The following is a 19353-nucleotide window of genomic DNA, read 5'->3' on the forward strand; positions in this document are numbered from 1 at the left end:
CTGTCGGCTCCTTCTCGCTGGCTCAGCCCGGTATCTCGCGATATAAGCGATATAAGCGATATAAGCGCGGCTGGTCTGCAGGGAATCGTCAACAACCGCGAACGTGCCACGTATCCGATGAAAAACGGCACCACCGAGCCAGAACTGGCATTAACGAGCGTAAACGCGAGAATGCTTCGTGGCAAGGTCGACGATCTCCCGATGTCGTACCGCGCGAACGAGAATTTCACGCGAATCGTCGCATCGAATCGACGATACGATAGCACACCTAACGAGCGTGCCGATCGAACGTCGTTGCGTTCGATGGAAATCGATCGGCACGCATATTCTTCGCACCAACAGTCACGCTTTAAGCGTCGAAACTCGGTGGAACGTAGCGAGGCCCGAAGAATCCTTGGAATCGTCGAACAAGCACGTCGAGTTGCGCGAGTCGTCTTCGTACCGATCGGTCCTATCGTTTCTTCCATCGTCGGCCAGCCGGAATCGTTTGAATCGTTTGAATCGTCGAACGCTTAAGAATCGCCCGATCGCGAGTAGAAGCAATCAACGTTCCACAGTTTGCTTTGTCGTAACGTCGTTTCGTACGCTCGTCTAAATCGAACCGTACAATAAATAATAAATTATTATTAAATTATTATTAGAAGAGAGAAGGCGTAGAAGAGAGAGGCGATTTTATTTTTCCCGATAAATCATTGTTTTCGATATCGAAGAATACGAATGAAAATTGTATCTTTCGTAGCTTATCGTTAGTGAAATGAAACGGGCTTGAGAAATTACTGCGCGATAGTCGCGCTCGGGCTGACGTTCGTTTACGTGGAATTAAAGTTGGGAAGAAATTCACGCGTCTATCGAAAATTTTGAGCCAACTTTAATATTTCTAACGCTAAACTAATACTTCTAACTAGCTGTTAAATCAAAGAATTTTGGAGTGGAGATAGATAGTCTTACAAAGTGTTTCTACTTTTGCCAACATCGTGAAAAATAAAGCGTATACGGCGAGCAAGTTGGCTTAAAGATACTTGCTCGAAATAAAAGTTATCGTTTCTTAAAATGTCGATCATCGACCGTTAATATTTCGCCTACCACGATATTGCTCGTTCCTTTCCAAGATCGTTACAGCGCATTTTTCCCCCCTGTTAAAAGGGTATTAATCGCGTATATCGAAGATATTCCGACGATAAGTAAAAAAGAAGCAAATCTAATATCGAAACCGTACCGAGCAATTATTATCGCGAAACGATGATATTGGAAAGACGACGTGGCGCGAAATATCACGCCGATGTAGGAATATCGTTTTTCAACCTTAACGCGTTAACAGCACAGCCAAAACTGTCGTTACGCGATGATCTCGGCCATCGATAAGTTTCTAATCTAAAAGATGGACAGATGGTACGTGTTACGAGTAAGCTTCGTATAGATTCGTCGCATCGTCGTCCGCTTTCGGTACTGTGAAAACCACGCGAGATCAAAGAGTCGAGAAATAAAGAATCGGCCGAATTTTCCTCAAGCCGGCCGTGTCTCTAGACCGGCTTTCGTTTGGAGAGAAAAGCGGGGCTCGGCTCGTTGATCCCGTTCCCGTGCAACCAGTTCGCAACGGTCTATCGCCAGCCGTCGTATCCTATCGAGATGGTTCGCGAGGCTCGTTTCGAGCACGGCGTCGCCGTTAAACAGCGGAATCGAGGGTCGCGTGCCAAAGCATCGTCTTTTATTGCACGGGGATCGGGTCAAGCGTTACGGCATCGTGAATCATCCACGCGAATAATCCACGATTCGTAGAATTTGTCGAACGAATGGAAAAGCGATGCGAGGACGCGCTAACGAAATCGTTGTACAGTCTGCGTCGCGATCTAGCGATCCAGCGAAATCGAAATCAGGCGTTTCGATAGGGGCCAGTGTCGATCGGTGTCGGGACCGTACGATCAGATCTTTCATTCGATATATCGTCTATATATCGTTTATATATCGTCTGCGTATACAGCGGGGACGATGTCTGTTTGTCAGGCCTTCGGTACCATGGCCTTGTGTGCCGATCCTTTTAATTTACCACCTGGTTGTGTCGCGTTTGTATCCGTGTATTACCCGTTATAACAGATCGTTCACCGTGATACGTTTGCAGATACGGCAGAGACAAGCGGTCGCGCGCTGTCGTGCGACGTGCTCGAATTTCCTGCGAAACTCTAGAAAACTAGAGTGTGGCCGAACGTGCGGCGGTTGTACGAGTAGAAAAAGAAATGGTTCGGAACGATGGGTTTATGACGTGTTTAAATTTCATGAAAATCGAAGGCGCGGAGCCCCTCTTACGCGCGATCATCAAACTTTTATGCATACGTTGTACGTGTCGTATAAAACCGGCAATGTACCAGTACCTGCGTCGAAGTTACGGTATATTTGTCGCGAACGTATATTTAGAGAAGAGTCGATATACAGCGCGAATAGCGATCTGAAAGATACGGTAAACGTTAAAGACGATCCCACTGATCATCGACCGAGTAGCATTACGATCGACGTAACGAAAGCGAGTAAAATTTAGCGTACTTACATCTCCCTTCTCCGGAACATATTTAGCCAGCCAACCCCATAGGACTCCAAATCCAAGACCTCCGAGAATGGCAATAGGACCCTGGAGGATCTGATACCAGAGCGCATCGTGGGAGAACATGATGCTCTTTATTATCCCGTGGATCGCCACTGATGCTGCGTCATCGATTCCAGACACAGCGATGATCAAAGTTGGAATGCCCTGAAGGGAAACCAATAACGCAGATCGAATAAGTACCTCGATGCAGTGATTATGGACTGTTGATCGAGAAATAAATCAAGCAACGATTAAATTTAAATGTGTAAACGATTTTAGCGATTCGGTGAGACGCGGAAACAACGATTAATACAAATTAACGATTTACGTTGTAAAAGAAAAAGAAATATATATATGATATATATATATATATATATAATGAGCGCAGCTTTGAAAATAACAATAACTCTCGAGTGCAAAACAGCGAATCGTTGTTTCGTAAGAAATCAAGAAAAATAGCGAAACAGAGTGCGACTAAATCTTGTTACCGCGATAATCGGTACCTTTGCTCTGTGATATGCTGGAACGAATATACGAGCGAGAGTCAGAGGGAGAGAGAGAGAGAGAGAATTTAAGCGACTGTCGTCTAATAAATATAAAAGACTGTACGCGGAGTTCCTGGATGCGTCGTTTCAAGCGAATGTTCCTTTAGAATTATTCCTGGACGTTCATGTTCCTCGATGTATCGTTCAAGAGTAACAGCCGCCTATCGTTTGTTCTTCGGCTCTCTTATGCCCGTTCGAGTAGACGCGGTCGCACCAATCAGCGACGAGCGTCGCGCGTCGTGTTATCGATATCAGGGTAAAAGATATCGAATCGTAAATATTAAAATTACAGAAGTAAAATTTAAATTATATCCACGCCAGGAGATAGCGAAATAACGAAGAGAAGGATTATTAGCTATCCCGGAGGAGCAATTTTCTTACCGAGTTCGATGGCACGATGAACAGCATCCCGACAGAAATCGACGGTTTCCGTATTTTTCATCTCCTACCCCCATAACTTTCCTTATTTTCCAACGACGGCTACAACATCCGCGACTCGCGGAAACCTCGTTATCGGCTGCAATCACATTCCATCGCGGTAACTTGGAAAACCATTAAGGAACTTTAAGCCGGAACGTTCGAGGTCAATGAAAATAATCCGCCGTTTGATAGATAGAAGGGAAACGGAGTTGGAGGAATCGGGGAAAATGAAACGAAAGAGAATTAAGAGGAGGAAGAAGAATCTAACGAGATCACGCTCTCGCGATTCCTTCGAAAAGCCATATCTCGTATGGGATTTAAGTTTGACGATCGTTCTGGCGACTTCTTAAATCACGTTGAGTTGCTCCGTCGACAAAGGGATTTCGATTCGTCAGCGATTTCTGCGAAGATTTGTTTCGTTGTACGTTCTTCTTTTGCGCGATCGTTTCGAAGGTTTGGTAGGAGGTTAGATTCGAAGAATCTTTCGTCGCGTTGCTTTTTCTCTTGTTCGACGGTGTGTATATAAACGTTCATCGCGTTCGCGCATTGCCGATCGAATGGTATCTCGGCCCCAGGCTTTTTCGCAGCCCTATCGTGGACCATTGACCCAGCGGAGATCCACTTTGTGGAAAAACAGGGCAAGTGACAAATTATACTTGAAAATTAGTTATCTGTTTTTTCATTTCAGTTGGCACTTGGAAAATTTGTTCGGCTGTTTGGTAAACGTGGATGGTCAGTCAAATGGGGTCATTTTCGAATGGCCAAATCGTATTTCAAGACGTTGATGATTGCGAATTTCCGAATCCGCGAATAAAAATAGCACGAAACGTGGCTTAAACGATCGGCGGCTTCGCGTGTCGCAACCGGTCCGCCATAATTTTCATTAAATTATTTAATTTTAGAGCGCTTCGTTTTAACGTATATTTTATATTTTACACGTAATACGATACGCTGTCAGTGGCGCGTATCACCGGTACCGGTTGAGTACCGGTTAACGAGAAATTTAGAAAATCTGTTTAACACGCGACGAATAATGCACGAAACAGAATATTAATTTAATCGATTAGTTTGCCCTGAGTCTAGCCTTTTAAGCCTGTTACGTTCTCTCCTTAACTAACCCGATCTACGATAAACCTTCGACTTAAATAAAAACTCAATGGCCTCTAATATTCTAAACGACGCTAAAATAGCATTTATACGATCGCGTACGCCAACTATGAGATATCCACCATGCGTCTTGCCTCGTCTCCGCGATTCTAAATTACCTCTATCTGCGCCACATCTTCCGTTAAAACGTTTGAAATTTATTTCCAGAGCGAAATACAGAAATTACGTCCAGAAACACGATTACTTAAAAGTACAACGAACGTGTGTACACGTAGCACACGGGAAAGGGACGAGAGAACGAAGAAAGGGTTCCCTCTCTTTTCTTTGTCTCGACCTCCTCTTTTTGATTCCTCGGGAACCTTTTTGATCTCGCGGTTAATGCGAATTACTCGGCACATTCTCGACAAAGCGTTTAATTTCTTCTCGCTCGTGCGGCTGCTTCCATCGCAAGAGCGACGAATAAACAAAAAGTCTCGCCTAGATTTTTCGACTCATGAATATCACATTGCCAGGAATGGCCTTTGCACTCTTCAAACAGCTTCCACTCCATTTTCTAAACTGAATTATTTAAGTCCTCCCACTGTTTCTCCTATCTGCTTCTCTCTCTCTCTCTCTCTCTCTCTCCTCGTTTGCGCTCTTCTTCATCGTTCAGTTCGTTCTCGCTAATGTTTTTCACATTATCATTTTAAACACGACCGTATCGTTGCGACGCGTCAAATCTTCTGGACGTACCAACTTTTGTCCCTGGACTGTAAACTTCGCATCCGAGCTGTCTTTAATGATTCTGTTTGTTTGCTGTTCGGTGACGGCGATGGCGTTTCGTTGAATTTTTCTTCGTAATATGTACAATCTTGGGGAAAAATAATTCGATGACTTATATATTTGTAAATGACGGATCTATAATTTTAGAAAATGTCTCTATATCGTGTCGCGTAAATTAATCGCGCATTTCTCGTTAAATGTATCCTTCTGTTTCTAATCTTTGTCGAAATCTAATAATTTACTTTCGCTTATAATTCGAACAGTTCGAGTATATATATATATATATCGATACGATAGAAAAAGTCTCGTACTCTCCATAATTTTCTAATCGTAAATTATCAATTAGAGCTTTACTATAGATTCCTGATATTCAAAGTGTCTGATTTCGTGTACAAAGTGTTTCGTACGCGTACGATGGTCCCGGGCAACGGTCATCTCGATTATTTTCAATGATAAAGCAATCTGAAGCGAAATTTGTGAAAGCAAAGTTGCAACGTGGGACAAGTAGTGACGGGGCGTTATGGTCAGACCCCTGCGGTACTGAATTAGCCATTCATGGGAATTCGACGAATACGTCGATTCGTCGATAAGAACGGTTACTGACAGGCCGTTCCCAAGGCAAAGACTACCGTCTGAATATCGATCACTCGGCCATCCGCAAACGATATCTTCGACAACCTTCGTAGCATCTTTCCAAGGATGCACGATCCGCGACAGAAATTGTCTTTCGTGATTATTCGGACGCGTTCCTTCGGCGGTTTTATATCAATGTCTCGAATAACTGGCTGAGTAACGAGCATGTATACGTAGTTACAGTTAATCGAAACTCTTTTCGTATAAATTCTTCGTTTTTCCAATCAGAAATAAATAATCAGGTATAAAATTAGTCTCGGCATCGATGTGCACTTTATGTATCTCTGTTTCAAGCTATTTGGGCTAGCCGGCAGGATTGCTTGTAACTCAAACGAATACGCTAACTACGGATAAATTTCATTTTGATTCGATTTGTTTACGAGATAACGCGTGTAAGTGGACTAGCATAGAACAATTGTTAATCCAAGTTCGACGAAAGCAATCAGTTTCTCGTAATTTCGTCTGTTACGTATCGTGCAATAAGCATTTTATACCGCGGTACTAAGTTTTCAATTTTCATTGTTACCTTGGCGATACCGAGCTACTTTATTTTGCATATTTTTCTTCGATGGCAACTATTGTTACGGAAGTACAACTGACAGGAAAACATAACCTATGTGGTAAATTCCATCGGTAAAGATCCGGCTAAATCCAGCCGCTAGTTTAATCTGCCGCAATTACGGAACGCTGTTGAACCTGTAATCCTATCTGATACGAGGTAAATAGAGATCCTTCGAATTTCAGACCATCCTGCTGCAATCTGCGCAAAAGTACCGCCGCAACGTTGATCTTTTTAATCTAATTAATTTAATAACGTCTTTAATCCCGCATCAGAAGCATTATAGGAGCGGATTAACTATCACGAGTGTTATATAAATTTCTATTTTAACGCGTATTTACGCCTATGTTATTAATTGTATAACATTGATTTTATTAATAAAATGATTCTTTGTATGTAACAATTTTGTCGCAGATTTTGATCGTTCGATCGTCCTTTTCGAACGACAAACGAGAAGAATGATCATTTTTGACGTTTCGATGGAAAAAGTCGAAAAGGTCGGAAAGGTCGAGAAGGTGGAAAAACGAGACGAGAAGTAACGCGAATAACGTGTAATTTCGTATTTTATTCTATTCCGCTGTATTGGGTCCTGCTCCAATCCCGCGTCGAACAGGATCTCGACCATGCAGATTTCACGGCATCTAACGACCACTGTACAATTACAGGCCGGTGCTGTTTCTATCTATGATGAATTTATCGTAATCGGCGATTCTAGGCGTATTCGATTTCCAGCAAACGTTTCTGCTCCCGAAAGTTTAAGTAATCCAACGACGCGAACAGATCACGATACTAAATAGATGTAGCTTGAACGCAGCCGACTGTTCTTCGACTTGCTTTTCGCCTTGGCGTTGAAGAGATACGCGCGTTTGCCGTTGCAAAGATCGTTTATCTATTAATTACGCGCGAGGGCTCTCCAGAGACGATGACGAAATGTATTTATCGAACATTGTCCGCTACAAGAATATCGTGAACGATATCTGAGATTAAACAGGTCGAAACCTGTTGTTACTGGGGAGACAATTTTTTATTAGAACGTTGGCTGCGCTACGGATGGGCTCGCACCGAACCAACAACCGTCCTGAACCTTAGATAATTGCCAAAGACTGACAGAAAATTAATATATCTAGAACGCAATTATGAAATTACAAAGAAATGATAATGTTAAATAGTTGGAAAAAGAATTTGCGTTAATCGGAAGTGCACCGCGTATAGATCAAACGTCGCTTCTTCGTTCTCTCTCACATTCGTCGCTTATATTCAACGATATTTTGCACAAATTGGAATCAACGTGGTTTTATGATCTCTCGAATAGCACGGATGCAACTACAAAAAGTCCTGCTAACCGTACGAAACGCGTTTTTATTCCTCGATTCAGGAAAATTCAATCTACCAAAGAAAATGTAGCTGCAATTTCGCTAGCGCTGACTGTATGTCGCACGGAATCGTATGGGAAAGCTAGCTACGTACATTTGAAATGTATTTCGAAAGAAACTTTCTCGGTTACTTTGAAACAAAGTAGAGTTGGTAGCATCGGTTCGCGAAAAGACTCGTTCGCTCGACCACCGCCACACCACCACCGAGCTAGTTGCGAATTTTTCCCGCGTCTCGTCGTGCGCAATTGCATCGCGAGGAAACGCGAAATTGCAGCGGTGGTGCAGAACCGGTATCCTAAAGAAATTTAATTAGCATTGGACGTGCATTCTGTAAGTTTACGACACACGAGTGTTCCGACCGTATCGCGCTACCGACTAACGGATGCAACTTGGCGGGCATTATCTGTGAACACATCGCGTCTGGCCGACGCATCGCGACGCGGCTAATTCGACGCGCGAAACTCCGCGAAATTGAATTTTCGCTCTTGATCGAACGAAACTGCTTCGACGAATACGGGAAGAACGTTGCGGATTTTTCTCGCTCTTTAAAATGGACCATGCGGCAAGAATTTTCGTATGGTTGCTGATAGAGATGTTAGAAAAAAAAAAAAAAAAAAAAAGATGATTTAATCTCACCTTGGCAACTCCGTAACCTTTGGCACGTAACCTGAAGAGGCAAGGTACTACAACGGCCGGCGAAACAGCAGCTACTACGCTTCCAAGCAAGAAACCCCATATCCAGGGCAAATTAAGAAGATATTTCGTTAGTACAGCTACGACGAGTGCTTCGACCACCCATGGAATTAGACCGAGCTTCGGCACCGTAACTTTCAACCTCTTCAGGGCGTTTGGATCCAAGTCCAAACCGGCTCTCGTAAGGATAATAACTAGAGCGACCTTTCTGTAACAGAAAACACGAGGATTAGCGACCGATTTTTACCGTGAAATACGACGAATTCTTTTCCAAAGGAGTCTCGACGATGTCCTTAAGTTTTCGAAAAAGTCTTTCGTTTAATCAGCACGTTAGCCCTTACGACGTTACCTACTGGTTTATTAATTTACTAATTAAATTCAACCGGACCTTCGATCTCGTCTAAAGTAAAGCAAGCTGACCTGAAACTTAGCCTCGTTCTCGCTCGTACGGTTAACTCGTATTAACAAACTTAACGAATAATACTTCTAAACGTTCGAGATAATCGGGGCCACTCGTCGTTAACGTTATCTAAATTCAGAGCGGTAACTTTAAGCGAAAGAATGTCGCGAAACTTTCGAGAAAACTCGACCGACGATGCGAGTTAAACGGGTTTCGCGCTTTAAAGTCGCGTATCCTCGACTTATTTAACCTCTTAACTACTTTCTAATGGTTTGCTCGCGAACCAACCAAGTTAGAGGAGCTGTTGCGCTTTTCAGCCAGGTCACTCGTGTTTCAGCTTCGAGAACGTATCCCTCGTGAATCCGTCTCGAGGCAGAGGGACAGCTTATCGTTGGAGTTTGCGTCTCCGTTTGCACAGCGCGTCGAAAATTCGACGCGTTTTCTCGAGATTGCCGATGCCTCGCAAAGGCGCTCGTTCGCCAGACCGAAACGCGGCTTCCTTTTCTCCGTTCCTCTTTCGCCGAAGAAACTCGTAATAGGATAAGTTTTGGACGGTCCGACTCCGCAAACTCGCATCTTTAACGTCGGTGGTATCTTTAACTATCCGCGAGACTCGACTTCGCGTCGAGTACGTTCTCCGGCTTTTCGAAATTCGAACAGCCTTGCGTTCTCTGGGCCTCGTGCATTTTCATTTACATAGCGACGAGAATTCGGTTTCCCATTTCGTTGGGAATTCGTAAGGCTTTGATAGTTTTAACGTGGTTATATTCTCTTTTCGATAGAGTTACAATTATCCTTCGTAACGGACTCTTTCTAGGTGCGTTTGTATCACGAAGTAGGCCGTTCAACGGCGTTAGTTCGACAAAAGAAGCTACAGATTAAGTTTTATCGTGACGCGTACGTAAACGTTTGACGTTTGATAGTCGTGTAACGCGAAATGTTAATCGTACGATAATTGAGATCGAACAGAAATTGTTCGATCGTCTACTGATCGTACGTTATCGCTAAAAGAAGTAGTTTTCAAATTTGAATAGATTTTTCGTATTAATTCGAATTTTAATTCGTCAACCATGGATTCGCAAGTGTGTCGAACGCCTGATAATAGTTGAAACTTTGATTTCAGCATCGTATGCCGTTAAGAGGTGATGTTTTTCACGATTATTTTACTCGGAATACCGAGCCCCGCTGAAAAACGTCCATTGCCGGCCTTCAGCCACGCGGTTATCTAAATAGTTGAAAATTCCGACTGAAACACGCGCGGCACAATTCTATTCTTCTTGTTGTGCCAGGTCCGGCCAAGATGCCACACAATGCAACTTGATTTGAACTATCGATCCTTAGTCTGTAGCCATGTTTCACGTAAACGACGATTACAATTAATCCTCTATAGCATCGTGTGACTTTGAAATTACGTACCCGAGTACCGTCGTATGAAAATTTCATTTTATTTATATCCTCGTTGCGATCTGATCTTATTTCTTAGTATATAATTGTATTAGTACGCTCTTCGTATTATTAATTCTTTGATCTGAAATTACCGAAAAAGTTGTTATCCGAATTATAATCTTTTTCCTTCGTAAGCGCATAAAATTCAACTTGTAGAATATCGACTCGACTATCTAAATAACGATGGACGTTAATTTTTCCAAAAGTTGCACGTGCTCTTGGTAATTGCGAAAAAGTAAAGAGGCTCGTTGTTTCTACGGATAACCGACTTTATACGGTTAGAATTCAAGCGAATTACTAAATACGATCGATAAAAAAACGTGTTAAATTTGACGCCATAGCGAACTAAAATGAATTTCGTTTCGATGTCGATTAAAGAGAAGGTATAATCAGGTAAAAAATATAGGAATTTTCATAATCAGAGCTCGTCGTAAACAGAGTTTCAATCAAAATTACTATCGCGTAAATAATTTCACAAAACTGTTACGTTCCTCGAACGTTTCCTACGATTAGCTTTTTCGAGATACGTTTAAATCATTCGGGGATTCGTGCGAAATCTTTCACGAGTTGGCAAAAGGTTAATCTTTTAAGCGACGTATCGATATCGAGAAGAGGTATGTACCTATTTTAGTTTGTAGAAATAAGAATCAAGATATTGGAAGGAAAAAGAAAACGTAATTAAATTAATTGGATTCGATTAAATACTCGTCGTATTTCTTTCTGTCGTTTCATCTAAAGTACGATCAAAGTTTAATATGGAGCGTAGGATTGGCAGTTGGAAAATTTCATTCTTCGGTACGGATTAGATGTTACCGGGCGTCGGAGAGAAGCTGCGAAAGAAAAATTTCCATCGCCTAAAGGAGAAGCTTCTGAGAAAATGTATACTTTGCTATACTATTTATATTTTTTTATTATCACCGGCGCAATTAATCGAAAAGATCGGCTCGACGAAAGCTTAATGAAAACTTTACCCTCTCTCTTGCTCTTTACTGCCTTGCCTCTTCTCCACCTGTCCCTTTCTCTCTGAGGAAAAGAAGATAACCGCGGTATATAAGAGGAAGAAGAGTCGTTGCCAGAGTACAATAGCACGTGGACAAAACGTTGCTTGGCAGCAACTATTATTTGGCGGGCATTCGTTGGCCAGTTCGTTGTTCCGCGGCCAAAATGTGTCGCGCGAAGAACACTTGACCTACATCTATGCCGGGCTACCGGTGAACCAGCGAAACGTGCTCTAATTTGAATTAATGGTTCGCTGTAATGCGCAGAAAACAACAACACCCACCACCAGCCAAACTTTACGCCCCAGTAGATCCAATCGTTCGTTGTTCGGTCGTGGTTGGCCCCGACCTCCTTTTTCCGGGACTAGACTTACAAATCTGTTCTCCGTGTGTTTCACCGATCATCTTCCTCTCGCTACTCGTCGCATCGGTCCGAGCGCGTTATCGTCTTATCGAATTCCAACCATCGGCTACATTTTGCCGAAAATTTCATCAACCCTATGGAACGTACGCTGCACCTAAGAGGCCCGCGTATCCTATATGTTTTGCTTTGACCGTTTGCGCGTGCAACGTGCGCGTGAAAAGACAGACGCGCGTTGTAGCTCGGCGTACGCGTTATCCTATTTCGATTATTATCTCGATCAATTGGTTAGTTACTCCGCGTTTAAACGGAAAAGTTACGTCGAAAAGTATTTTTTTAGACTAAAGCAACGATCTCGAAACGTACGATTCCGACGACCATTTCGAACGAATAGTAATCGATAATGGAATAATCGAAGTCACAACGGCGGCCGCAATGGACTCTAAATTCGCTTTGGACAAGGTGTACGGAGAGCGTGGCAGGCGTTATCGATCGAACCAAGTACGGGTCGCGTACCCTGCATGCATTCGTACGAATTGGCCTTAACGCCTCTAACCCAGAAACGCCAGGATTCCTGGCATGCCGGCGCGACCCTCGATAATCTCGATCCGAGCGATCGATGCCACCCACGTTTCCCGCGTCTGCGATCTGTTCATCCACAAGCTCGCGGACTTGGACCCTGGTCGTGCCACTTAATCGACGATTACGACGAGTCGATTACACGTGCAAACCGCGTGCGTCCGCAATCGCAGCCACTCTTTACTTTTATATCTATTTTTCTCTGCAGGTTATTAATTCGCCTTTGTTAGATGATCGAATGGTATTCCGTTTCGAAGGCCCGACATTTCCTTTCCAAGTCGCGTACGGAGAATTACTTGCTCCGGCTTTTTACAGATGATCAATGTTAAAACTGGTCGAGTTGAAGTGGCAATAAAAATATGGGGCATTCTCTAAACGTTAATATTTTAATCGATTTAAAGGTTTGACTTAAAGAGGAAACGCTCGCTACGTGGTACGTGCAACCAGTCAGCGTGTGTCTGTAATGCGCGTATACACGCGTGTCAGCGACGAAGCCATCTACTATTACGTAACGTTACAAGCTTATTACCGTTTATACAATGGCCGCGAACACCGTTCATCCGCTGCCTTCAGTAAACTATGACGGTCCAAGTTTTCGCGAATCGCGATTAATCGACGAGAGAGACGAGATTTCGTTGTCAGTTATTTGACGTAAGAAATTAAACGAGAACAAAAAATGAATCTCGCACGTTCTATAATTTTCGTGTTTGCAAATTTTCCAATGGTCGTACATGGACGAAGACGGATTTCTGCATTTTCAGGCTCTAAAACTTTCGAACGTTCAAACGCGATAATACACCTCTATTCTATAAAGCTAGAAAATGACAAGTTCGTGTTCGATCTTGGTGCGCACGTAATTCAACAATTTTTCCAACTGACATCGCAGCCAAGTGTATATCGAGATAAGTTTCCCTGTATAATTCACGCTACGTTTTCTATACCGAACCTGTGAATGATAATACCATATACGTACGATTCGCGTGGTCGAACGCGGAAAAATACGAGAAATCTACGAGTGTCATAGACAATGGTATACGACGATTTTTTGGATCTCCTAGTATAATAATCACTTCGATAACATAATCTTCCAGATTACCAACTTCTGTAACCTTTGTTCGTACGCAGCCGATCTAATAAAAAAGGAAGGCATCGTCACTTTTCGCTTTATCGCCAATATACAAGCGATACTTTTACAAACCGAGTTGCAACAATAACATAACGATAAGATACATTTTTTTACGGTAAAATACGAATAGATGCTTAACGCGAAAATTTCTTTCCTCGAAGATGACTTTAAAGGGAAAGAAAATCTCGAAAACTATAGAATATACGTGGAATAAAATTACACAGCCATATGTTTTACGCAAAGTAAGCCTACGAGGAAACTTTCAATCTCAAAGTCGAACGTCGCTTTTGTGTCACGGTTTTAGCAGTGACAAACCTTGCACGCTCTATCGATAGTTACCGATTTACGGCCCCTCTGGACGACCGCAGAGTCGCGGAATTGACCATCGTGGAAGAGCCAAGAAGTCCGTTTAACGAGCATCTTCGACGCGTCATTAGGTCTCGGAGGATGAAAAGAATACCACCGGGATCGAAGGGAATCTGGAAGGACGTGATCTAGGATTTGGTAGTTCGACTTGTTTCGATCGTCTCGCTACGAACGTGCGAACGAGATCGGCGATTCTTCCGTTCACAGAAACTTGACAGAATTTCTGTATTCTCCGTATTATATTGTATTTTTACCGTTATTTGAGCGAATTTTAAAACGCAAGAGATGAAGTCGGGTCTTGACGCGATGTCTCCCGTCACAGGAACCCTGGGAACCTGTAAACTGTAAAAAAAGGTCGCGATGACGTATAAGCGAACGCAGCAACGGCACCGGCGAATCCAGCGTTTCGATTTATCGACTAGCGCGACGCGTCCACGACAATTCGAAATGCCTACCGGTCTGACACGAATTGCTGAAAATATTTAGGCGTTACCAGATCTACGCACACCCATACATGTATATATATATATATAGCGTTGTTGAATTTCTTTTAATCGTTCTGTACGAGCTTCGGTCATCGGTGTGGTGGCTGAAAAATTAAACACAAACTGAATTATATCGTATCGGAAACGAACGAGTAAATGCGGGTACGTTCGAGGGAGAACGCAGGTTTGTATTCGAAAAATCGAGCTTCGCTGTTCGACAGTTCGGCACTCTCGATTCCACGAGATTCTCGACAATCCCTTACTAAAAAAAAAAAAAAAAAAAAAAAAAAAATAGAAAAAATAAATAAAAAAGAACCGATAGCTCGAACCACGTCAACTACCCTCCAACCTGGGCGTAAACATGCCAGGACAACTAGAATACCTTTGCAAACAACCATCCGAGGGAAAGAGTTGGCTCTCCGTGAATCAACGTTTCCGACAACGGAAACTTCGTACACGATGTTTTATTCCACCGTTTCGATTTATTTCCCTCCCTTTTTTTTACACCAACCGACTCTCCACGCGTGTTGTACCGCGTGTTTCGGAGCACCCTTTATTAATATTTCCCCGAGAGGCTATCTGAAAACATCGTTCCACCGCAACACTCCATCGCACAGGTGAGATTTCTTTCTCTCTCTCTCTCTCTCTCTCTCTCTCTCTCTTTCCCTCTTCCCGTCGCGCGTATAGTAAACGAATCTCGATAAAATAACCGATCACCTGATCGACGAAGCCTGCCGATTACCTACCACCCACTACCACCAACGTATCTTCGTCTATTCGTTTACGAGAGGAGAGAGGACTCGTAAAAGAGGAACACGGCGAGACCATCCATGAATACCGAATCCATGAAGTGTAATACACGATGGAGCACAGCCACGAGTTGTTCGATCGCGCATATACGTTTAACGAAATTAACGCTTGCGTTTGTTCAAATTCGTCTACTTTAATGCGCACTCGTTTATTTTCATCGCATCGATCGGATCCTAACGTTTAACGATTAGGTCAGTTTATACGAGTTGTTTATATCTTTTAATATAGATGGGTGGCTCTCTAGCGTCGAGAAAAGAGAGAAAGACGAAGAAGATTGGAAATGGTTCGCTCGAGATAGAAAATGCGGCTTGTGAAACGAGCGACCAGCTAATGAGCTGCTGCGGTATCGGTTAGGCCGTGCAATTTCGAGGTCGGCCATTCCCCGACAGATTTACATCACGGCAACATTTGCGTAGACGTAATAGCTTGGGTCGGACGCGGTGCGGATACCTCGATGCAATATCGAAGCGCAACGCGATTCGGCTTCTGTATTGCTCCACGTTGCGAATCGAACCGCGAACGATTGTCTTTCGGCTTCTCTTGGGACTGCTAGATTCACGTTGAACGTCGTGATATACGAGTTTCAATTGCGACAGTTGCATGGTAATTTAACAGTGGAACGTAGAAGATCGTACAGTCTGTACGAGATAGTCGTTTTTGGCTGTTTTGCTTTAGACAACGCGTTTAGAAACGCACGTAGATGGCGAATTAATTACGCGCAGGAAAGCGTACGTAAAGAACTAAAGTTTCACCGTTTTCTGTATTCAACGTAACAACATTGCCTTCTGTATCGCAATGGCTTTGAAAGTATCAGATCGATTATATTATCGCGAAATTAGTGAACAAATTAGTAAACAAACAACGGCTTAAAAGTATTGCACAATGTTAGAATATCTAGTGGCAATTGTCGTTATCTTTCGCTTAAACTTTTTCCTCGTTTATACGCGTATCTTGTAACATTGTTGAAAACATGACGATTAAAATAATCTTCGACTATGCGTTTGTACGACTGAATGTTTCTTCCTTTCTTCGTATTTCTTCGTCTCTCTATTTTCAACGACCTTTACGCGTGATTTCGATTACGCTTGGCAATACGAACGCACCATCGAGACGAAACAGAAGATTTTACTAAAAACTTTTCTAATTCTCCAGCGTCGATGTCTAACGAAATGTCGTTGTAAATCGTTGTAAAAGTCGTTTCGGATCTTCGAAAGAATTACGTTTATTATACAGAGTGTGGTTGGTAACTGGTGGTACAAGCGGAAAGGGGGTTAAACATTTTTTTTTATTTCTTTTTCTTTTTTTTTAATTTTTCCATCGAGACAACGATCTACAGTGAGATCCGTTATACCGTACTGCACGCGTACCGAGCGAAAATTTAAAGTCGATTTTCTCGAAAACAAAGCTTCGAACGAATAATTTTTATTCTATATTTTCGACTTCTTTTTTCGCGTAGAATCAGCCCCTTTCTGCTTGTACCACCAGTTACCAACCACCCTGTATACAACGATAGTTGTGAAATGTCGGATGTTCACGAAACGTGAACCAAAGCGTTTGTCGTCTAATTCGACTGGAAGAAGGGGAAAGTTGCCGCTCGGTTTCCACGCGATCGGATGTTTTCGTCGATTTCATCACGGTCGATCGACCTTACAGCACGTCGAATACACCTTAGAAGCTCCGAAGCTGTCTTGCCGTGCTTGGACGAAACAAACCCGAGACGCGCGCCGCTACGTACGTAATATCATAAATATGTAAAAGTTGCTTCTACCAGTGCCTTCTTCTAAGATATTTTTCTGCCGATAACACACATGTGTGATTTTAACGTAAATTTGTCATATTATACTAGATAATGTTCAAGAGTAACACCGAGACGATACGTATTCTTACGATACGTGTATTTTCGTCGTTCTTTCGAGGACTACTCGAAGTTCTACGAGTATGTGGTATCGGGCGTAAATCTAGCGTCGCGTGACCAACGCAGAAAAACGCACTACCTTTTAACGTGCTTGGACAAACACAGAGACAACGATCTTTTTCGACTCTGTCCATTCGTCTATCTGTCCTGTCCTGTACGTACGTATAGGTTTTTCTAGCTTTTGCCCCGGGCCATGTAGCTTAAACGTTGTTAATTAAAAGAACTCGTAGACGACGAGTAACTAGACGCTTGATATAACAAAGTAGCCGTAATAACGGAAGACTGGCGAATATCGGAAGAGAAATTTTTGTAAGAAGAATAAACGCACGATTATGAAGCGGATTAACGAAAGAACGAGACAGAGTTCTCGATAGCCAATTTTCTACGGCGTACGACTTGTACGGCATTTGGTAAGGATATTTTCTACGAGAATATCAAACTATAGCCAATGGCTTTTTCATCGGAAGCTTTAAGAATATAAAATTTCCACTCGAATGCTAAAAAGATTTGCACTTGTGCGCACTGAGAGTAACAACGTTGAACGAATTACGCGAATTCTCATCCTCGACCGTTTATTAATTCATCCATATGGGACCATCGACCTAATATGTACATTAACGTGGCCAATGTTCTCCCTTAAACTCGCTGTTAAACCCTCCCTACCCGTGCTTGCCGCTGTTGTTGTTACAAACGTGGCTCGAAGCTTTTGAAAAGAAATGATTTCGAGGAGCGACTTGTGACGAAGCCGACGAAGCCGACGAAGCCGACCAAGCCGACCAAGCCGACGAAGCCGACCAAGCCGACCAAGCCGACCAAGAGACCCTCGAGTGTACGTGTATCGCTCGTAAGTGCGTATACACGTTACATGCTACGTATGGATAAAGTAGCTGAATTTTAAAATGGATTAATACGCGCCAGTTAAACGGGGACAAGTGTTTCGCGGCACGTTGAACCAACTAATACGTGCAACGTGTCCGCCCTGGTTCGGTAGATAGACACCAACTTTTGATACGAAAATTGCGACAATGTTCTAGTGGCTGCTCGACCCTGTTACTTATATCATCGACTCGACAACCGGATCTCCGCGAGGAAATATCCTAAGATCAGAGTGCGCGATAATTAGGTAATTACGCGCTTCTATAGCGATGACCTTTGAACAAAATTTCGATCGTCCTACGTATACAAGTAGCATTCGTTGCTACGTGTGTATACAGAGTTATCGGTATTCTTCGTACGGCTTTTAAACAACGATTCGATCGATTGGTAAAGTGAAGTCATAGGTGAATTTGAGAATGGGAATTTTAAAGGAAACATTAATATATGTACGTATACTTTGAGATTACTTAATTAAAACATTGCACAGTAATGCATTGGTAGAATAAGAAATGGAAGTATACAGAACAAAAGTTTACAATTACCTAGAACTTATTACTTTCGTAGAGAACCGAAGAACTAACAAGCGTAATAAAAAGATTATCTGTTGCTAATCCCTAATGATAAAAGAACAGGTACACCGATACATATGCAGGTGTATTAGACGCTTTTATTTCGATAAAGGAACTGTTGTAGACATTTTTCTAGTTTCTTGCTTCTTATCTTAGATACACGCGATTAAGGGTTCGGCTGACGTCAACGTAAAAATAATTTTATACAACGTAATAAGCGTCGTCGTAAGTCTAGCGTAAGTCAGAAGTGTAAACAAGTAAAATTTCGATATCTCGATCGATGCTAACTGTCGTTTTATTTCAGTTTATATGGCGAAAGCTCGATCGATCGCGCAAATTTGAAAATAGATGCACACTGTACATATTCGGAATACGCGTGATCGCGTCCAGTTATCGCGATATTGTCATTTTCCGAAATATGTTATTCAGCCATCTTTCCGGAGTACTTGCTTCGATAGCGAGTCGTTTGTTCGTATTTTGAGGAATTCGCTCGATGGAAGAATATCGTCGTCGCGTTTCTTTCTTTGTTGTTGCTTCTCGATCTACGTATCGCACAGTTGTAATTGCATAAAATGTACGAGCAAGAAGGATGATGTTCGTAATTTATGCTGATTAATAATCGGTTGAAAGTTGTTCAAAATATGGATTTCTACGACACATTTCTACGAACGGTAGCCAGTCGTTGTACAATTTCGCTCGGATCGAACAGGAGTAAATAATCGACGACAGGTTCTCTCACGTGTAAGAATAAGTCG

The 19353-nt window shown here is 42.6% G+C and overlaps 1 protein-coding gene across 2 annotated transcripts in view; it reads right to left on the reverse strand.

The window, feature by feature from the left end:
• LOC126869401 (sodium/hydrogen exchanger 9B2) overlaps positions 1 to 19353 on the reverse strand; it is a 91240-nt gene that overhangs the window by 26559 nt on the left and 45328 nt on the right. For both annotated transcript variants that reach the window (XM_050625879.1, XM_050625878.1), the window contains exons 3-4: positions 8611 to 8875; positions 2540 to 2740 (exon numbers count right to left, since the gene is read on the reverse strand). In XM_050625879.1, the coding sequence (XP_050481836.1) occupies positions 2540 to 2740; positions 8611 to 8875 (466 nt within the window). The remainder of the gene's footprint in view (positions 1 to 2539; positions 2741 to 8610; positions 8876 to 19353) is intronic.

The sequence above is a fragment of the Bombus huntii genome, chromosome 9, assembly GCF_024542735.1.
Source record: "Bombus huntii isolate Logan2020A chromosome 9, iyBomHunt1.1, whole genome shotgun sequence".
Lineage (NCBI taxonomy): Eukaryota > Metazoa > Arthropoda > Insecta > Hymenoptera > Apidae > Bombus > Bombus huntii.